We start from the raw sequence: 17,846 nt of genomic DNA on the forward strand, positions 1-17,846 counted from the left end.
GATTCTAGAATGCATGAGTCTGATGTGATCTTCATCAAACCATATTCTTGGCAAACAAACTTAGCTAAGGATTTCAGGAACAGTGAAGTTCTAGGAAAGAGGTATACAAGTGTAGAGTAAAAAGTTGAATTAAAACATTTTTAGGTTGCATTTTGTCATTAGACACAACTGAATGTTTCAATTCTGAGAACCTGAGATTGTCCAGAAAAAGTTCAGGATGTGAGCTATCACAAAGTCAACCAGTGTTCTGCATTTTCAAAGTGACTTTAATTGGGAAGTGGGGAGGTTGCTGAAGTACATCGGAATGAGGCTGTTCTTTTTCGGGATGTCTAGACTGCCTCAGCATTCACGGCAATTTGCAATGATCTTCCCTTCCCCCCAGTCTGAAGTCTTCCTTCATCATATATTCAGTTATGTGAATCTTTCACATAATGCTACTATTTGGGTACTCCTGAAGCCAAAGCAATCAAAAAGGCTAGGGGAACCTTATATTAACTCAAACATGATGCCAAAGTCATCTCCAAAAAATTTTATTAGCATGATTAAAAACATTTTCTTGCATAATAACAGAAAGAATTTCTAAACATGAAAGAGTATCAGTGGCTATACCTTGTAACCAATATTTGCAACTGAATGGACAGCTTTATTGCCAGTCTTCATTTTAGTAAAAACAATCCATTTACTGGTTCCATGAAGTCATGACTATTGCTTTTTCTGGGAATGAGTCCCTACTGCAATTAAGTATAAAAAATATCTTCCATCATAATTGAAGTGTGACCTGCATTGGAGTGTGACTCTTGAGTAAAGAGTTGGTAAAAATCCGCAAAGAGTTGGGTTTTGTTTTTTAAAAACATTCCTTTTAGACACTACAAAGAAATAATTAGTATTTTGGCTTTTAAAATTCCTACATGATATTTAGAATGACAGTCCCCAAAGGCCCTCCCTTCACATAATTGTTAACACAGACCCTCTTCTGGAAGGTGCATCCTGGAGGGTACGAACTCTGAAGACTTCGACCTCCAATATTTATACTGGTTTGAGAACAAAGACAGCGTCATCCAGAACATAGTAGTCATTATACATGTCGCCTTCACACAGGTATGGCAGTCTGGTGAAAGCTTCAATGACAAAACCAGCTTTTCTGAAAACTTCAGACAGACTATTCACTTGTTCTTCCCAGTTCTGTCCTTTGATTTCCAAAATTTCTGATGGTTTCTCCCACTTGCCACCTACTAAAACAAATAAAAACATTAAGTTAAATTCTTGAACAAACAAGTTATTTAAAGAGGGAAAGGAAAGGAACAATATTTGCCAAAGACGCAGTAAGTTCCAGACCCACATAAAGAATCATCTCCTCTATACCTTTCGTGTACCTCTTCAAGTAGGTGGGCACCCAGTTTAAAGTACAGGTTCAGAGGACTAAAGAACTTGCCCAGACTTGCAAGGAATGACTGTCAGAGCAGAAACAGAACCCAAGGTTTGTCTGGATCCAAACTCCATACAGTTATCTTCCCTGATGTTCTTAGAAAATATTCTCCATTAGACCAACTGGGGGCTGCAATGGTTAATGGGTTCAGAAAACTGGTTGTTCAATAATAGAAAACCAGAGCAGATAGTAACACACAGTATCTGAAAAAAAGAGTCTTGGACAAATGTAAGAAAATATCACTTGTGTAGTAAATTAACCTAGATTGATTAGGTTGAAAATAAAAATTGGCTCATGATAGCCGGGTGTTGTGGCGGGCGCCTGTAGTCCCAGCTACTCGGGAGGCTGAGGCAAGAGAATCGCTTAAGCCCAGGAGTTGGAGGTTGCTGTGAGCTGTGTGATGCCACGGCACTCTACCGAGGGCCATAAAGTGAAACTCTGTCTCTACAAAAAAAAAAAAATTGGCTCATGAAGCTTTTAATTTATAAAAACGGGTCATCAATGTATTTTTCAAGGACAGTTGACCCATACTTACCTTTTCAGAACAATTTCAAAAAACTAAACTCTAGGACCAGAGAAAGAAAGAACACCAGAATAGATTGGTCAACCAGGTATTTCTTTGATTGACAATTAAAGTCTCTACCAGTCACTATGAGCATCAGACACGTGGGAGGGGGAGGATAAGTATGGCTTCAAATTCACATACAAACCAAGCACTGACCATAGTCACAAACAAAAAAATAATAGTACATTAAAATTTGGAGTGCTTTTAGGTGCTGTGGTGATGCAAAAACTATACATACCTTTAAAAATATTACTAAATTCAGATCGAGAATAACGTTCTATCAAAGAGAAAATACATAATCAGTAGGTCCCAACAGTATGAACGCAAGCACTGAACCTTCTTCCTGCATCTGGGAAAGTCCCTCCCTGCAGCTGAGGCATTGGCACATGATCTAAGCTCAGACACACTTGCCTAAGACCTGGAAGGAAGAACTAATGACCCAAAACAATGGGGACAAGAGGCTTGAGGCTCATTTTCTGGGGAGTGGAGCAGTGGCAGTGAGACCAAGCAGCTGGGGCAACAGCTGAGTGGAACTGCCAGCAGAGTTTATGGCACCAGCAGAAGCAGCGTGCTGTCCAGAACCATATTACAGCATGATTTTGGGCATTTTTCCTGACTGTGAATCCCACATGATTCCTCAGTCTTCGCAGTGATTCTGGAAGCCACCCCCCAAATCCTTTCAATGAATTTCCTTTTGCTTAAGTTAGCTTCAGTCTGTTCCTGCTGCTTACAAAGATGACCCTGACTGAAAATACCTCCAGGAACAAGGGAAGGGGACCTGGTGGACAGAGGGCCCACTGTCTGTTTACAGCACATTAGGAAAGTGTCTAAATCCAAAACTAGGCACAACTGGCTAATGGCAGACGATGGATTTCTTTATTATACTAGGATATGCTGTTTGATAATTTTTCCCTTGCTCTACACAAAGCCACTTCCTTCTGCTGCTTCTCCCTTCCCAGCAGTTGCTGGCCTGGGCACACAGCAGGGACGACCCAAGACTAGCTGCCCTGCACTGCTCTGGAAAGTTGAAGTACTAATTTTCTATCAAACAATACCCCTTCCCTGAGACTATGTTATATCCAAATCAAAATCTCTTTCAAAATCCATGAAATCCATGAAGATTTGTAAAATCCATGAAAAAAAAAAAAGCACACTTAGAAATATGCTCCAGGTTAAAATCTCAGTGTGAAAAGGTTAAACTGTGTTACGAGCCATTTTTACACAATTTCAAAGAAGTTCCTGATTATGGTTCCTTAATAAGAGGTTCCTCTCTTCAGTTCTTCCTTTCCGAAAAGAGAAAGGAGGAAGAAAAAAAGAAAGCCAACTCTCCTTTAAAATACATACCCCAACCTCCCTCAACACACAGATAGAAATGAGGACTGTGAAAAGAGGCAACATCGCTCTCCGCCTACAAGTCCATCTGATTCTGCTTTATGTCGGTAAAGTTCTTTTCTTTCTCCTCCCCCATTTTATTTAAATCAACTGCTACTTCTCATCTAATGCATTTGTATTTTAAACTTTTATAGAATAATTTTTAAATGTGTAACATTATAAAAATTGTTTAAGGTGATAAGTTTCCTTTTTCCCCAGAGAAATAGGGGATAAGAGAATAGCTGAAAAGTTTCTTACTAACCTTGAAAATTCTTTTTGTTATTATGCTGCTTTAGAGAGCACCTTGTCAAACAAAGGGTTCTTAAAACCAAGTATGCCAGTCATTGAAAATTTCATTGCCATACAGGCAAACTCACTCTGCACATAGTAAGCAATAAGCAGTATTTGCTGAGTATTTTCCAGCAACAATGTTTCTGAAAAGCTAACTTTTGGTAATTAAAAATAACTGCCATAAAAAAAAAATAACCTGACTCCTTCTATAGAGAATAATCATTCTATACTGTATCTATTTTAAAAATCCTGCCTATACTCATTTTTGTCTCTATGAAAGAGAAAGTGTCTCCTACATCATAGTTATAATAACCTCAGATTTGGATCACAGAGCAGGAAAGAGAGTAAAACGCTTACAAAAGTAATTTTTTCTCATCTATAAAGAAGCACACCAAAATGTTAACAGTGGTTATTTTGGATGAAAGAATTACGGCTTTCTTCTTGCTTTCACTTAAAATAATATTCTATTTTTTTCTAATAAGTATGTTAGTTTTATAAAATGTTTAATTAATGTTAAAGAAGAATCCTAATCTTTTAAAAATATAGTCTGAGAGACACGCAGATACAATGGCAAGGATTTGTTCTAAAGTAATATGAGAGGGAGGGAGTAGATGGGGAGAGAGGGGGGAAACAAGATTGGGCTGAAACCCTGACAGCAGGGGTTCACCGTGCTGGTGCACTGACTGCTTCTACACATGTTAGGACTTTTCTTTTTTTTTTTGCAGTTTTTGGCCGGAGCTGGGTTTGAACCCACCACCTCTGGCATATGGGGCCGGCGCCCCACTCCTTTGAGCCACAGGTGCCACCCATGTTAGGACTTTTCTATAATAAAAAGCTTTAAGTGTCAAAATTAATTCTCTACTAATTCTCTAATGTGGTTTTTAAAAATAGTAAATAGAATATTTTATTCCCTCTACTGAGGAGATAAACTTTCAAACTGTTCAGTGGATACTGTATTAAACACACACACACACCTTAGAGTTCAAGACCAGACTGGGCAACATAGCAACACTCCATCCCTTTAAAAAAATATATAAGAATTCTCTCCCTTTTTTTTTGAGAGACAGTCTCACTTTATCGCCCTCGGTAGAGTATTGTGGCATCACAGCTCACAGCAACCTCCAACTCCTGGGCTTAGGCAATTCTCTTGCCTGAGCCTCCCAAGTAGCTGGGACTACAGATGCCCACCACAACGCCTGGCTACTTTTTGTTGCAGTTTGGCCGGGGCCAGGATCGAACCCGCCACCCTCAGTATATGGGGCCAGCGCCCTACTCACTGAGCCACAGGTGCCACCAAAAAAAAACATAAGAATTCTTAAAGAGAAAATTTTCACAGGAGCAGCTGTAGTGTGACACATTATCCAAACTTCTCTTTTTGGCTAATATGTTGCTTAATTGGGAGGGGGAGGAACCAGCAGTTTCCTCACAGGTCCCTGCTTCCATAGGAAACCATTATAACTGATTTTCTCTCACACACAGACTAATTTCACGGAAGTTGGAAATAAGTAGACATATGAAACTCCAAAGTTGCAAATATTTATTTTACCCTGTGCTGCTAGTTCTTAAAGGAAAGTTGTTTTGTTTTGTTTTTTAAGTATTTCTTTTATAGACATGGGGTTCTGCTGTGTTACTCAGGCTGGCCTCAAGTAATCCTCCCATCTTAGCCTCTCATCAGGCACATGCCATTGTGCCCAGCTCCTTAGCCTCCCTTTTTAAAACTTTATCTGAAAAAAAAAAAAAAACAACAAACTTTATCTGAAAGATGGCTTGAGATTAAGACAGGATCTAAATTCAAGTCTACGTTCTTTATCAGAATATTGGTAATCAAATAAGGTAAATGCTACAAGGACCCACAGAGCAGTGTACACGTGCCAGGAAATAAAATCTGCCTAGCCATAGCATGGCTAGCTCATTTGGCCTCTGCTTAGTAACCAAAGACATGGTAGAGTAAGCCAGTGCTGAATTTCCACAGGTGTACATCTTGCCTTTTATCATGTTTCCCAAAGGGACAACAGGCTCACAAAGAAGCGATTGTGAACTGCCATCAATTCCTAGCAATCCCAACCTCCACAAAGCCAAAACATCACTACTGCTCATGTGCTCAATCAGTGGCAGCAACAGTTGTATGAGAAACTTTGATACAGGTCACCACACTGAAAACAATCCTGTGAGGAGAGGGGTACAGATGAGGACGAGGGCTGGGAGATCATGTGATCTGCACAAGATCAAAGGAAAGCTTGTAAGTAGCAAGGATGTACACCTGAACCCCAAACTTCTGATGCCCGATACCTCTGCTCATGACACTGATTTCACTGGAACCTCTCTGGGACTGTCCTCGGGTAACCAGACATCACACAAACCAGCAGGTAAATGCCAGAATGCCAGAAACATAAGGAGTTAGTACAAGTGAGGACCACTGGCATCCATTTAGGTCGTCTAATGTGTGTTGGGAGTAAGATAAGAACAAAACAAACAAACAAAAAACGCCTGGGTTTCCTAGCCCCAAAACTTAAGTAAAACACAAGCACAGGCAAAGTGAAATGAGAAGTTGACTCCACTAAACCACCATCTGCTTCCTCCCGCAGGTGCTGTGGGTGCCTGTACTGTCTCTGTCACACAGCCACATTACCTAGAAGTGGACTACACTCAAAAGACTGTCACCATAGAGTGTACCTTCTCTGCAACTGGATGCCCTTCAGCACATCCAACAAGCCTGTGGTTTCGCTACGGAGCTCACCAGCCTGAGAGCCTGTGCTTGAATGGATGCAGAAGTGAAGCAGACAAATTCACAATAAGGGAAATGTTGGCAGAAAACCAAGTTTCCCTCACTGTAAACAGAGTGACTTCAAATGACAGTGCAATTTACATCTGCGGAATAGCATTTGCTCGTGCACCAGGACCGAGAGCTAAGCAAACCGGAGGAGGGACCACACTGGTAATAAGAGGTCAGTCCATTCAGCTTTATTTCAATGCATCATTGCATTTTGCTCAGACCTTTAAAAATCATTATTATAGCACTTATTTACATGCAGAAATCATGAGATAAATTTGCTAACTTCATGCTCCACTAAGTGAGGGCATGATCTGAGCACCAGTTGTCATGAGATTTGGATTAAAAGAACTACTCCAACCCCATTTCTCAACATCCACAGAGTCAGTGGTGTGCAGGTGCTATATTCTCTCTCTCTCATCCAGACACTACTAGTGAGGGCCCTAGTGAGGGCCGACACATTCATCCTTCTGTACATTACAATGATTTGGTGTACCATACCAAGGGAAATTTGTGATGCACAACCTAGCTTTCTCAGAACCTGATCTGGTATGCACCACCTAGAACAAAGCACTAGAGAAACATAAATGATGAATATGTTTGGGACCAGAGAAAATATGTCTTATGGAGAATTAGCATAAATTTGCAGAGAAGCCACTGGAGGATCCTGAACCTTCCCATTCTGCCTGGACATCAAAGAACTGGAAGCGATGGCTCTGGCATTCTGAGATGTGCTAAACCCCAGGACAATTCCCCACCCAAGTGAGGACATCAAACCTAGCTGAATCCTATCCATAATGTCACCAACTCATTCCCTTGAGTAATCGGGGATTAAGAAATTTCAGAGAAAAGGTTTCACATAATTCTGGACGAAGAAAGACAAGAGCAGTAACTCCTTGCCTTTTTTGGATCTCTTTCCTTAAAAACTAAGAGCACTAAGATCATTAAAACAAGTTGAAAATCACCAGCCCTTCAGTTTTATAATAGGACTCTGAGGGTCTGAAATTGTCCAGTATTGTAAGTGCTGCTTTTAGCTACCAGGGATATCCTTATGGGCTTCGGCTATTCGAATGTCATTTAACTTTAATTTATTCTCAGGGTGTGGAGAACCTGCAGCCTTGGAGCCATGTGTGGTCCTCTGGATCCTTGAATGCAACCTTGTGACAGAATCTAAATTTTACAGAGCAAATCCTTTTAATAAAAAGATTTGTTTTATGAAGTTTTGATTCACTCAACAGTCCATACTTGGGGATCTGGAGGGTCACATGTGACCTTTAGGCCACAGGTTCCCCACCTCTCTCACTGCATTAGCCTTCTATAAAAAAATGTTAATCAAAAGGACAAATGGCTTGTAGAGAGAGGAAGCTCTTTACAATCACAAGCCTTTTATAAACAGAAATGAGGTTGTGTGAAGACAGAAAACGAAACTTCCTGCCTTTTCTATAGAGCTCCTAATTTAGCACTGAAACTTTTTCTTTCAGTGCAATTCATTAGTTTCACAAATAAAAATGTATGTTATACACACTGAGTTCACAGGATAAGCATCTATGGGATATTTACTTGGGAAGTGTAAGTTATTCGGGTAATAATTACAAACATTATTGTATTTTGTATCTCAAATAATCAGGTACTTGAAGACGTGGAATGTCACTTAATTTCTACCTAGAGCACAGGACACTTTCTGCAAGGAGAGAAATTCAGAATGTAAAAATGAATTTAATAATTCTACTTCCAGAACTTTACTATAGAGAAGGAAGAGCACATGTAACAATAACAATGCCTATCTTTTAAGCAAGTGGTGAGCACTATGATTCTCAGCAGATGGCCTTCTCGGGTTCACTTAGAGACTGCACTACACAGCTATGCACACTAACCAGTTCCAAGGCTATCAATGTCAGCATTAACCAACACGTGGAAATGTCTTAACTACATAAGCGGACCCTTGATGGCACTTGGTCACTATTCTACCAAAAGAAATTTTAAATGCCCTTGAACAAACTGTCTTGAAATGTTCATCTAACTTCAAGTAATGTTTTACATAAAAAGTGACTCTTAGCATTATGACAAACAGTTAATTAAACTTGTAAACTTTTTATTTTAAAAAATGAGTAACATTTTTGGTATAATATATTAAAAGAACTGATGAACTCAGGTATCAAATACTTAAGTGTCTTTTGAATGAAGAAACCCTGAACAAATCTTTATATGAATAGGCAAGCAGAGTAAGTTCATGTTTCACCTCTAACATGCAGTATCAGTTACATTATATATGTGTATATGCAAGAATATGCTTCAATGGTGACCGTTTCTTTTTGTTTTTGTAATTAAGAAATTAAGGTTCTCAGTAAAGAAGTACAGAGTTTCCTGACAGCTCTCCTGTCACTGCTCTCTATCTACATTATTGGTATATGTGTCATCTTCATAGTCCTCTACAAAGTAAGTTACATTTTCTTGCACTGAATGTCCCCATAACCTTCAATGTTACCATAAGGAAAACAGTTTCTGTCTCTCCACAAGTTATGAGCCTCAGAAATAGCTCACCTAATTAACATCTTCCTTTGCATCTGCAGAGAACATCACCTGCAGGATAGGGCTGTAAAAGAAGGTATAAATTCTCATCACTGAAATGATTAACCAGAGTGCACAATTTACGGGGTTTTCTCTTTAAAGCCTAGTAATACATGGGCTTTAAAGAAGGAACCATCTCCCATGCTATCTTTCTGCTGCTGGAGTGAGAGGCCAGAGTTGGGGTGAATATTATTGTTATATATGAAGCCCTAAGAACAGTCTTTAAGAACAAAAAGGGGTTAATAAAGTGACTAGAAGCTGCCTTAAAATATGCAAGAAGGCCTAAAGTTAGTGAAAAAGAACATCCTTTGGCTGAGCATATGTTATAAGACAGGGTAAGTACATGTTAATGGTACGAATACTATAAATCCTGCAACTAACAGTTTGACTCGTTCAATTAGTTTCTTTAATGGAATAAAAGCATCTCAGAAATGATAAAAATGATCTCTTATTGTGTATCATTTAAATATTAAGTTAATCTTAATATGGTATGAGATTATCTGACACAATTGTGAGTGCATAAGATGTTTTATATACCTTTCTTTCCTTCTTAGCAGTCAAAATCTAATACTCTAAGAAACAAAGAAACAAAGGAAGATTCCCAAAAGGTACAGACTAACACTTGCAAAATATGTTTTTAAATTGTGGCTGGCTATAACCATTTGAAATCTAAAATATTTTAAGTAACAAAGAATACCATGGTTAACTTTCAATCATAAAAGCTAATGTTTCTTTCCAATTACTGTAAGACTCAAAGATAATATAATCTCAAGTGGTAAACTGTGCTTTAAATTTGACGGTTTGCAACCATAAATTCAATTTAATGTACTCAAAATACAAAATAGTTAACTGTAGGAATAGGGTCTAGATGAGGGGGAGTAGTTTCTAAGAAAGAAAAAGCTCTGATGCAACAATCATTGCTAATAGTCCTCAAAGAAAAACATTTTTTTTCTCATTCGTATTGACAGAAGAAGAGTGCTCGGCGTATTTTTCAGGAAATTGCTCAAGAACTATACCATAAAAGATACGTGGAAACAAGCCAACAACCTGTAAGTGTAAAATACTGTATGTTAAAAACCAAACACAGATATAAAGCATGTCTGAAAGAAAGTAAGCTGCCAATGAGCTATCAATAACCATGTTTGCTTTTAGAGTCTACAAGAGGACTTTTGCATAAAATAAATTTTTATACAGAACCTGTTTTGATAAATACATAACAAAGAACATCTGATACAGTATTAAATAGCCCCTGCCTGGTACCTTAGTGACATGGAAACCTTCAGAAACACAGAAAACCTTTTGAGAACTCAATGTTTTCAAAACAGACAAGGGTGCTTTTAAAAAATGGGTTAAGATGTACAGTATCTCACATGCAGTGTTAACAGGCACTAAGTAGATATTGGAAACACTTGTGGATCAATATCTTCTTCAAATTATGAAGAAAAATTACTTGTTAGTGATAAAGCAAAAATAAATTCACATTAGAAAAGATGCAGCTAATAAGATAAAAAACAAGTATTTCTTCAGTCATTGGCGTTAGAGCGACAGGAAGAATGCATTATTTATAACATTGTTTCTTTAAAGCATTATTGAAACAGGGTTTTCAAACAAGATGCTATTTTAGAACTAGTAGGGCAAGTACTTCATTTTGATGATGCATGATCAGATAGCTGAGATTTAAAATAAAACATAATACAAAACAATGTGAATTTATATACTAGTAAAGATATTTTTCTCTTAAATAGCAGCCAAATGGCAAATACAACTGGAAACTGATATTATATGCATATATGTGTGTGTATATATACACACACACATATATACATACAGACACACATATATACACACACATATGTATATATGTATACGCATATATCACACACACTTTTTAAAAAAACTGATATAAGATACACATACAAACACTTTTTTTTTTAACTGATATAAGATACATCACACACACTTTTTTTTGAGACAGAGTCTTACTATGTCGCCCTCGGTGGAGTTCCGTGGCATCACTGCTCACTGCAACTTCAAATTCAAACTTTTGGGCTTAAGCAATTCTCTTGCCTCAGCCTCCCAAGTAGCGAGGACGGCAGACACCCACCACAATGCCCGGCTAATAAGATACATTTTTTAATCTAACTTTTTAAAAGGATTTTTGCCAAGGAGAGAATATCATCCCAAATATTCATTTCATCCTTTAGCGTATATACAAATAGATAAATATGATGCATTGTCTAATTACCTAGAATGCCACACTGAATAATTATAAATGCCTGTGCATATTTTACTCTTATCGAGGCTGGGATTTTTTTTCAACAGAGGCGAAAGTAAGTGACTTAAAGGCAGACCTGGAAGTAAGAATTTCAGAGCTCCCAGCCAGGATTTTGACAATGGCATCTGAATAAGAAAATTATATTTCAGTTCCAACATCCTACTCTAAATACATAAGGAAGACAGTAACCTGACCTTTAAGATTACTGTAAGGATGGGAGGCGCCTGTGGCTCAGTGAGTAGGGCGCCGGCCCCATATGCCGAGGGTGGCGGGTTCAAACCCAGCCCCGGCCAAACTGCAACAAAAAAATAGCTGGGCGTTGTGGCGGGCGCCTGTAGTCCCAGTTGCTCGGGAGGCTGAGGCAAGAGAATCGCGTAAGCCCAAGAGTTAGAGGTTGCTGTGAGCCGTGTAATGCCACAGCACTCTACCCGAGGGCGGTACAGTGAGACTCTGTCTCTACAAAAAAAAAAAAAAAAAGATTACTGTAAGGATACTTAAGATCCAGAATGCAAGCTAGTCATTAGGCTTCTATGTTGCTTGGAGGATGACATCACTTGTTACACAGCCTTAAACATGGCTTGCTGTTTACCATTGCAGGAGAAAGACAACACTTATGAAAACAGAAGGGCACTTTTCAACTATGAAAGACCATAGAAGCATTTTATTTTACATCACTGAAAATCCAACTCCAGAAGCTGCGGTAGCACTTAACAGACATACACTAATCAAGTCTTAAAAAAACAATCAAAGGTAAATGGAAAAGACAACATCTGCAAAGAAGGATGCCAGAGAATAAGGAAACCATAACTATAGTAACTACAAAGTTACTACAGCCAACAAAATACAACTGAAAAATCTCTTCCTAATTCACCAAGAAAATTTTAAGCTAACGTTTTCAAAAACTTTTGTAACATGTACTGTAAGTTTATTTCGGTCAAGATATAAAGTGTGTGATGACTGCTACCCTGATTTAAACCACATGCCTCAATATTGAGGGGAAGAACTGTCTTTCTGAGTTGTAGAAATGATGATACAATAAGAGTTAATTAAGTAGAGAAATTCATTTTGAAAAGTACTTAGTGAGAAAGTTATTTCCTCTGATACTATAATGGTATAGTGCAATGGGCAATGGTACAGTGCACACTTGCCTAACAGAGTATGCAAAGTAAATCACATCATGTTACCAGCAAAAAGTGGGAATACAGACTAGAGTTAAGAATAGTAAAGCCCAAATACAGGCAATCAAAGCAGGTTAGAGAAAACCTCAGAAATAAGCCACAACTGACTCTAGATGTCAGTGTTGTGCCAAATAACCAGCGCATGCAGCTCGCATGGGCTTTACAAGTACATTTGCAATACTGATTTTTAACAAATTGAAGAGGAAATTATCAGATGAGGGTGCTGGGTACAGCAAAGGTATTTGTAGAATTCATTACCACTTCACTAAGAAAACATGATATGGATTGTTCTTTGAAGGCAACTTTGATGTGAAAAATCTAAAGCACAAGGGTGTATTTATTATTACACATGAATTATAACCTGTTATGTTTATTTCATTAAATATTTCATTAAAATGTTTCTTTAAAACTAGTATTAAATGAGACATGTTCTTTTTAAAACCTAAACAGAATTTTTAAATATTTTAAGATCCCTTTGAAATAGTTTTGCATTGATGGCTTAAATCAGTGATGCCAAACCTTCTGAGCGCTTATGCCCCAGAAAAATGGAAAGAGGAGAAGAGGAAGCATGTGGCCTCATTTTATTTGTGTGTATTAGTGTGTGTGCACGTGTGTATGTTGTGTATGTGTGTTATGTATAGTATATGCTATGTATGGATGGATGAGTATGCCTATACCTTATAAACAAAAACAGAAATTAAACAGTGGCATAAACAGTAAAATAAATAGACATGCTAATACTTCAGGTGAAATAAACTAGATAGCAAAAAAAAAAAAAAAAACACCTCAGTAAGCACTAATTTCATCTAGATGAATAGAAAGAAGTAGGTAGAATTAGATCATTTACTTTCCATTTCTGGGAGTCATTACATTTTGGTACTTAATTCCAGGGCTGAAAATACACTGTTCTTTCTGTAGTTAACTAAGAGATAAAAATCTCTAAGATAAACTAGTATTTGATTCAGAATATGCCTTCTCCAAATATAAGCAAGAAATGTATTTCAAAGATTGATTTTTAAGGAATCCACTTTCCAAAAGAAAGGGGTTCTATTCTGTTAGGTCATTTATTAAGAGCACCTGATATATATAATATTTATTCTCTTATTTATCCATTGAGCCAACAATATTTATTAAGTGTCATACTATCACACAAAGTCCTCTTTTGCACCTTATCCTGTGTCAAACATGCCCTATCCTAACCTCAGATCTTGTTCACACCTTCATGCTTTTGCATATGCTGTTCCCCTCTGCCTAGTAAAATGCTTCAGATTACAAAGCTCAAATGTTACCCGCAAGATAAAACCTTCTCTAACTCCCTCAACAGTTAACAGATCTCTCCTTGTCTAATCCTATAGCACTGTGTCATATTTACTATCACACAATCCCAACATTATCTGTTTACATCTATTTTTTATAATATCTTGTGAATAGTATATAAAGAGCTGAAGTACAATTCTCATTTATTTTCATTATCTTTGTATTTCCACTGCCTAGTACTACATCGTAGGCTCTCAAATGTGTTCACATAAAAATGCAAGTGAACAATGTTCCTACAGAGAAAGAATCTTTTAGCATTTCAACTGAGATGTGTAAGTACATCTCACTCCCTAGCCATCAACCATCCCCCTTTCCACAAAGACCATTCATTGAATCCTTAACAGTATTTATTTTTCTATCTGAGCATCCCAAAGAATATTCACTGGAAAGGATTAAGCTATAGCTTTCTGTTTGAATTTGAGTTTCCCATGATAATGAAAGAGAATAATACTGAAACAACTTGTTTTAGTTCAGGTTGCTATAACACATTACCATAGACTAAGTGGCTTACAAACAGAAACTTTTTTCTCACAGTTATGGAGGCTGGAAGTCTGAGATCAGAGTACCAGAATGGTTGGTTCTGGTCAGAAACCTCTTCTCAGCAGTAGACTGCCAACATGGCAGAAAGCAGGAGAAGCAAGTTCTCTTGGAACTCTCATAAGGGTATTAATCCCACTCATGACGGCCCCATCCTCATGACCTCGTCTAATCTTAATTACCTCCCAGAAGCCTCATCACTTGGCTCAGCACCTGTAGCTCAGAGGCTAGGGCATTAACCACATACACCAGAGCTGGCAGGTTCGAAGCCAGCCTGAGCCTGCCAAACAACAATGGCAACTACAACCAAAAAATAGCTTTGCGTTGTGGCCGGTGCCTGTAGTCCCAGCTACTTGGGAGGCTGAGGCAAAAGTTGAAGGTTGCTGTGAGCTGTGACGCCAGGGTGCTCTACTAAGGACAACACAGTGAGACTGCCTCAAAAAACAAAAAAACAAAGGCCTCAAAACTCAACGCCATCACAATGGCATGTTCAACATATGAATGGGAGGACATAAACACGCAGTCCATTACACAAATTTGAGAGGGAAACAGAGTTTCTACACACTCTCTAGACATAAGCACTAAACTACATGCCAAAAGATGCTAATGGGATTTTCAAGGTAAGTAATTTCTTTTTCACACTATATAAGTCTTAAGAGAGTTTGAAATTCTAGCAGATAGTTAAGTCTCCGTGGAGTCAAATCACATAAACCAATGGAGAATGAACAGACGTTGAGATAAAGTTAAAATGTAGAATGAAAACTTCAAATTCTGAAGTTTTTGGTAAGAGTTTCAGAGAGATCTAAAAGGTAATGACATTATTTCTTTTTTTTCTTTTGACAGTCTCACTCTGTTGCCCAGGCTAGAGTGCCATGTCATCAACCTAGTTCACAGCAACCTCAAACTCCTGGGTTAAAGCAACCCTCCTGCCTCAGCCTTCTGAGTAAGCTAGGAGGACTAGTCACCCACCATGACGCTTAGCTAATTTTTTCTACTTTTTTTAAGTAGAGACAGGGTTTCACTCTTGCTTAGGCTGCTCTTGAATTCCTGAGCTCAAGCAAATCTTTGCCTTGGCCTCCCAAACTGCTAGGATTACAGGCATGAACCACCAAGTCCAGTCCTAACAATTATTTCAACCTGAAAAATGGTGAACAGCGTGATCAATAAAGCCACAAATAACAAAGTAATAGAATAGGATAGAATGAAATAAATCTAACATTTATTAAATACCAATGAGAAAGACATGGTTGGGCACTGTCTTATGCATTACATTATTTAATTCTTACAATAAGCATCAAGGTAGGTATTAGCCTTTTTTTTTCTTTTTTTTGGCAGATGAAAACTAAGATTAATGAGAGGTTCATTAAGGAATCCCTATTTCAAATGTGGGGTCAGGCCCCTAAACCCAAGTTCTTTCCACAAAACAGTTCTGCCAGAGTCTTGGTTATTTCTATGCAGACTGATGATAGCTTTATGACTAAACACATTTAATTTAACCAGACCAAGACCCCGGAGAAAGTCAGCAAGTTGCCAAAGGGCTACAACCCCGCAAAAAGCACAGGTCTACAAAGTTTCACAGGAGAATTCTACCAAACTTTCAAAGAACAGAACATACAGTATAATGTCCCATATTATTTTTCACAGTTCAGCAGAATATTGATACATACAGTATAATGTATCAGTGTTCAATTATACATACAGTATCATGTATCAATGTATACAAGTCAGCAGAACATTGAACATACAGTATAATGTCCCATATTATTTTTTACAAGTCAGCAAAACATTGATACCAAAACATAACAAACACTACCCTCCATATATATAAATACATAAATGAATTAACAGAGTCTCACTATGTTGCCCTTGGTAGAGTGCTGTGGCATCACAGCTCACAGCAACCTCAAACTCCCAGGCCCAAGCTATTCTCTTGCCTCAGCCTCCCAAGTAGCTGGGACTATAGGCGCCCGTCACAACACCTGGCTATTTTCTGTCGCAGTTGTCATTGTTGTTTTAGCTGGCCTGGGCTGGATTCAAACCCGCCAGCCTCGGTGCATGTGGCCAGCACCGTAACCACTGTGCTACTGGCGCCAAGCCTAATGCTTCTATTTTTATGAGTAGAATCTAGTGATCCATTTAAAAAAGAAAAAAAAACTGGGCGGCACCTGTGGCTCAGTCGGTAAGGCGCCGGCCCCATATACCGAGGGTGGCAGGTTTAAACACAGCCCCGGCTGAACTGCAACCAAAAAAAAGCCGGGCGCTGTGGCGGGCGCCTGTAATCCCAGCTACTCGGGAGGCTGAGGCAAGAGAATCGCTTAAGCCCAGGAGTTGGAGGTTGCTGTGAGCTGTGTGATGCCATGGCACTCTACCGAGGGCCATAAAGTGAAACTCTGTCTCTACAAAAAAAAAAAGAAAGAAAAAAAACTATTGGCCAGGCCCATTGGCTCACAACTATAATCCTAAAACTTTGGAAGGTAAGAGGATCACTTCACCCCAGCAATAGCATACCAAACCCTGTATCTCTATGACAAATTTTAAAAATGAGCCAGGCAAGGTGGTGAACAACTATAGTCCCAGATACTCAGGAGGTTGCGTTAGCCCAGGAATTCAAAGTTGCAATGAGCTAATGATTACTCTACACTGCACTCCAGCATGGGCAACAGAGTGAGACCCTCTGTCTTTGGAGAGAAAAAAAAAAAAAAAAGCTATCAGGTTTAAGGCCAGAAATGCAAGGGTGGACAAATATATTAGAAAAGAGCTATTGGGCGGCGCCGTGGCTCAGTCGGTAAGGCGCCAGCCCCATATACCAAGGGTGGGGCCCCGGCCAAACTGCAACCAAAAAATAGCCGGGCGTTGTGGCCGGCGCCTGTAGTCCCAGCTACTCGGGAGGCTGAGGCAAAAGAATCGCTTAAGCCCAGGAGTTGGAGGTTGCTGTGAGCTGTGTGAGGCCACAGCACTCTACCGAGGGCCATAAAGTGAGACTCTGTCTCTACAAAAAAAAAAGCTATTAATTTAGTAAGTCAAGGAAGGAAAAACAACATGACCATCTCCATAGATGTTGGTAACTCGGGTGACAAAATTCAGTATTAATTCCTGATCTTTAAAGTTCTTAATAAAAACAGGATATAAAAGACATTACTATCACAAGCCAAACAACAGCAATCTCAAGTTAAAAGCTGACATAATATTTAAAGTAGCAATATTTTCATTAAAGTTGGAAATAAGGCAAAAGAGTCTGCCAACTGCAGTATCTACAAGTACATAAATTTGGTCTCCTCAAGTAAACCCACCTTGAAGTTAAAAACCAGTTCTGAGGAGGAGGAGGCCATTTTTAGTGTTTGCCAATTTCCATTGTATAAATACTCACACCATGGTCAGTTTTAATATTAGCCACATTTAACAACCAATTCACTTAATTCCTAGCAATATAAAAGTCAGATCTCATGAGTCAGTCCCAATCAGCTCCAACATACTACTGCTAACACCCAATGAACCACATAGCACATACTGCTAAGAAATACTTTCTTAGATACATTTAAGTGGGAAAA

At 38.6% G+C, this 17,846-nt stretch overlaps 2 protein-coding genes across 3 annotated transcripts in view; one reads left to right on the top strand and one right to left on the bottom strand.

Moving 5' to 3' along the window:
• Positions 1-514: 514 nt before the first annotated feature.
• METTL9 (methyltransferase like 9) overlaps positions 515-17,846 on the bottom strand; it is a 45,385-nt gene continuing 28,053 nt past the window's right edge. Inside the window, exon 5 of one of the 2 annotated variants that reach the window (XM_053555761.1) lies at positions 515-1,229. In XM_053555761.1, coding sequence (XP_053411736.1) covers positions 1,027-1,229 — 203 coding nt within the window. In that variant the 3' untranslated portion in view covers positions 515-1,026. Of the gene's footprint in view, positions 1,233-17,846 lie in introns of both variants that reach the window. The other variant, XM_053555760.1, reaches the window with a different exon arrangement.
• IGSF6 (immunoglobulin superfamily member 6) lies at positions 1,245-12,858 on the top strand. The gene is made up of 6 exons (XM_053555763.1): positions 1,245-3,430; positions 6,239-6,598; positions 8,753-8,859; positions 9,546-9,599; positions 9,960-10,040; positions 11,864-12,858. Exons 1-6 carry the CDS (start codon positions 3,364-3,366, stop codon positions 11,918-11,920), a joined length of 726 nt encoding a protein of 241 aa, XP_053411738.1. The 5' UTR covers positions 1,245-3,363; the 3' UTR covers positions 11,921-12,858.

This window comes from Nycticebus coucang, chromosome 12, assembly GCF_027406575.1.
Source record: "Nycticebus coucang isolate mNycCou1 chromosome 12, mNycCou1.pri, whole genome shotgun sequence".
Lineage (NCBI taxonomy): Eukaryota > Metazoa > Chordata > Mammalia > Primates > Lorisidae > Nycticebus > Nycticebus coucang.

Excerpts from the sequence above, each read along its gene's own strand:
- IGSF6 (XM_053555763.1), top strand. The coding sequence starts at position 3,364 with ATGAGGACTGTGAAAAGAGGCAACATCGCTCTCCGCCTACAAGTCCAT. Across the intron at positions 3,431-6,238 it reads TCTGATTCTGCTTTATGTCG|GTGCTGTGGGTGCCTGTACT; the intron begins GTAAAGTTCTTT and ends TTCCTCCCGCAG. Across the intron at positions 9,600-9,959 it reads CAAAGGAAGATTCCCAAAAG|AAGAAGAGTGCTCGGCGTAT; the intron begins GTACAGACTAAC and ends TCGTATTGACAG.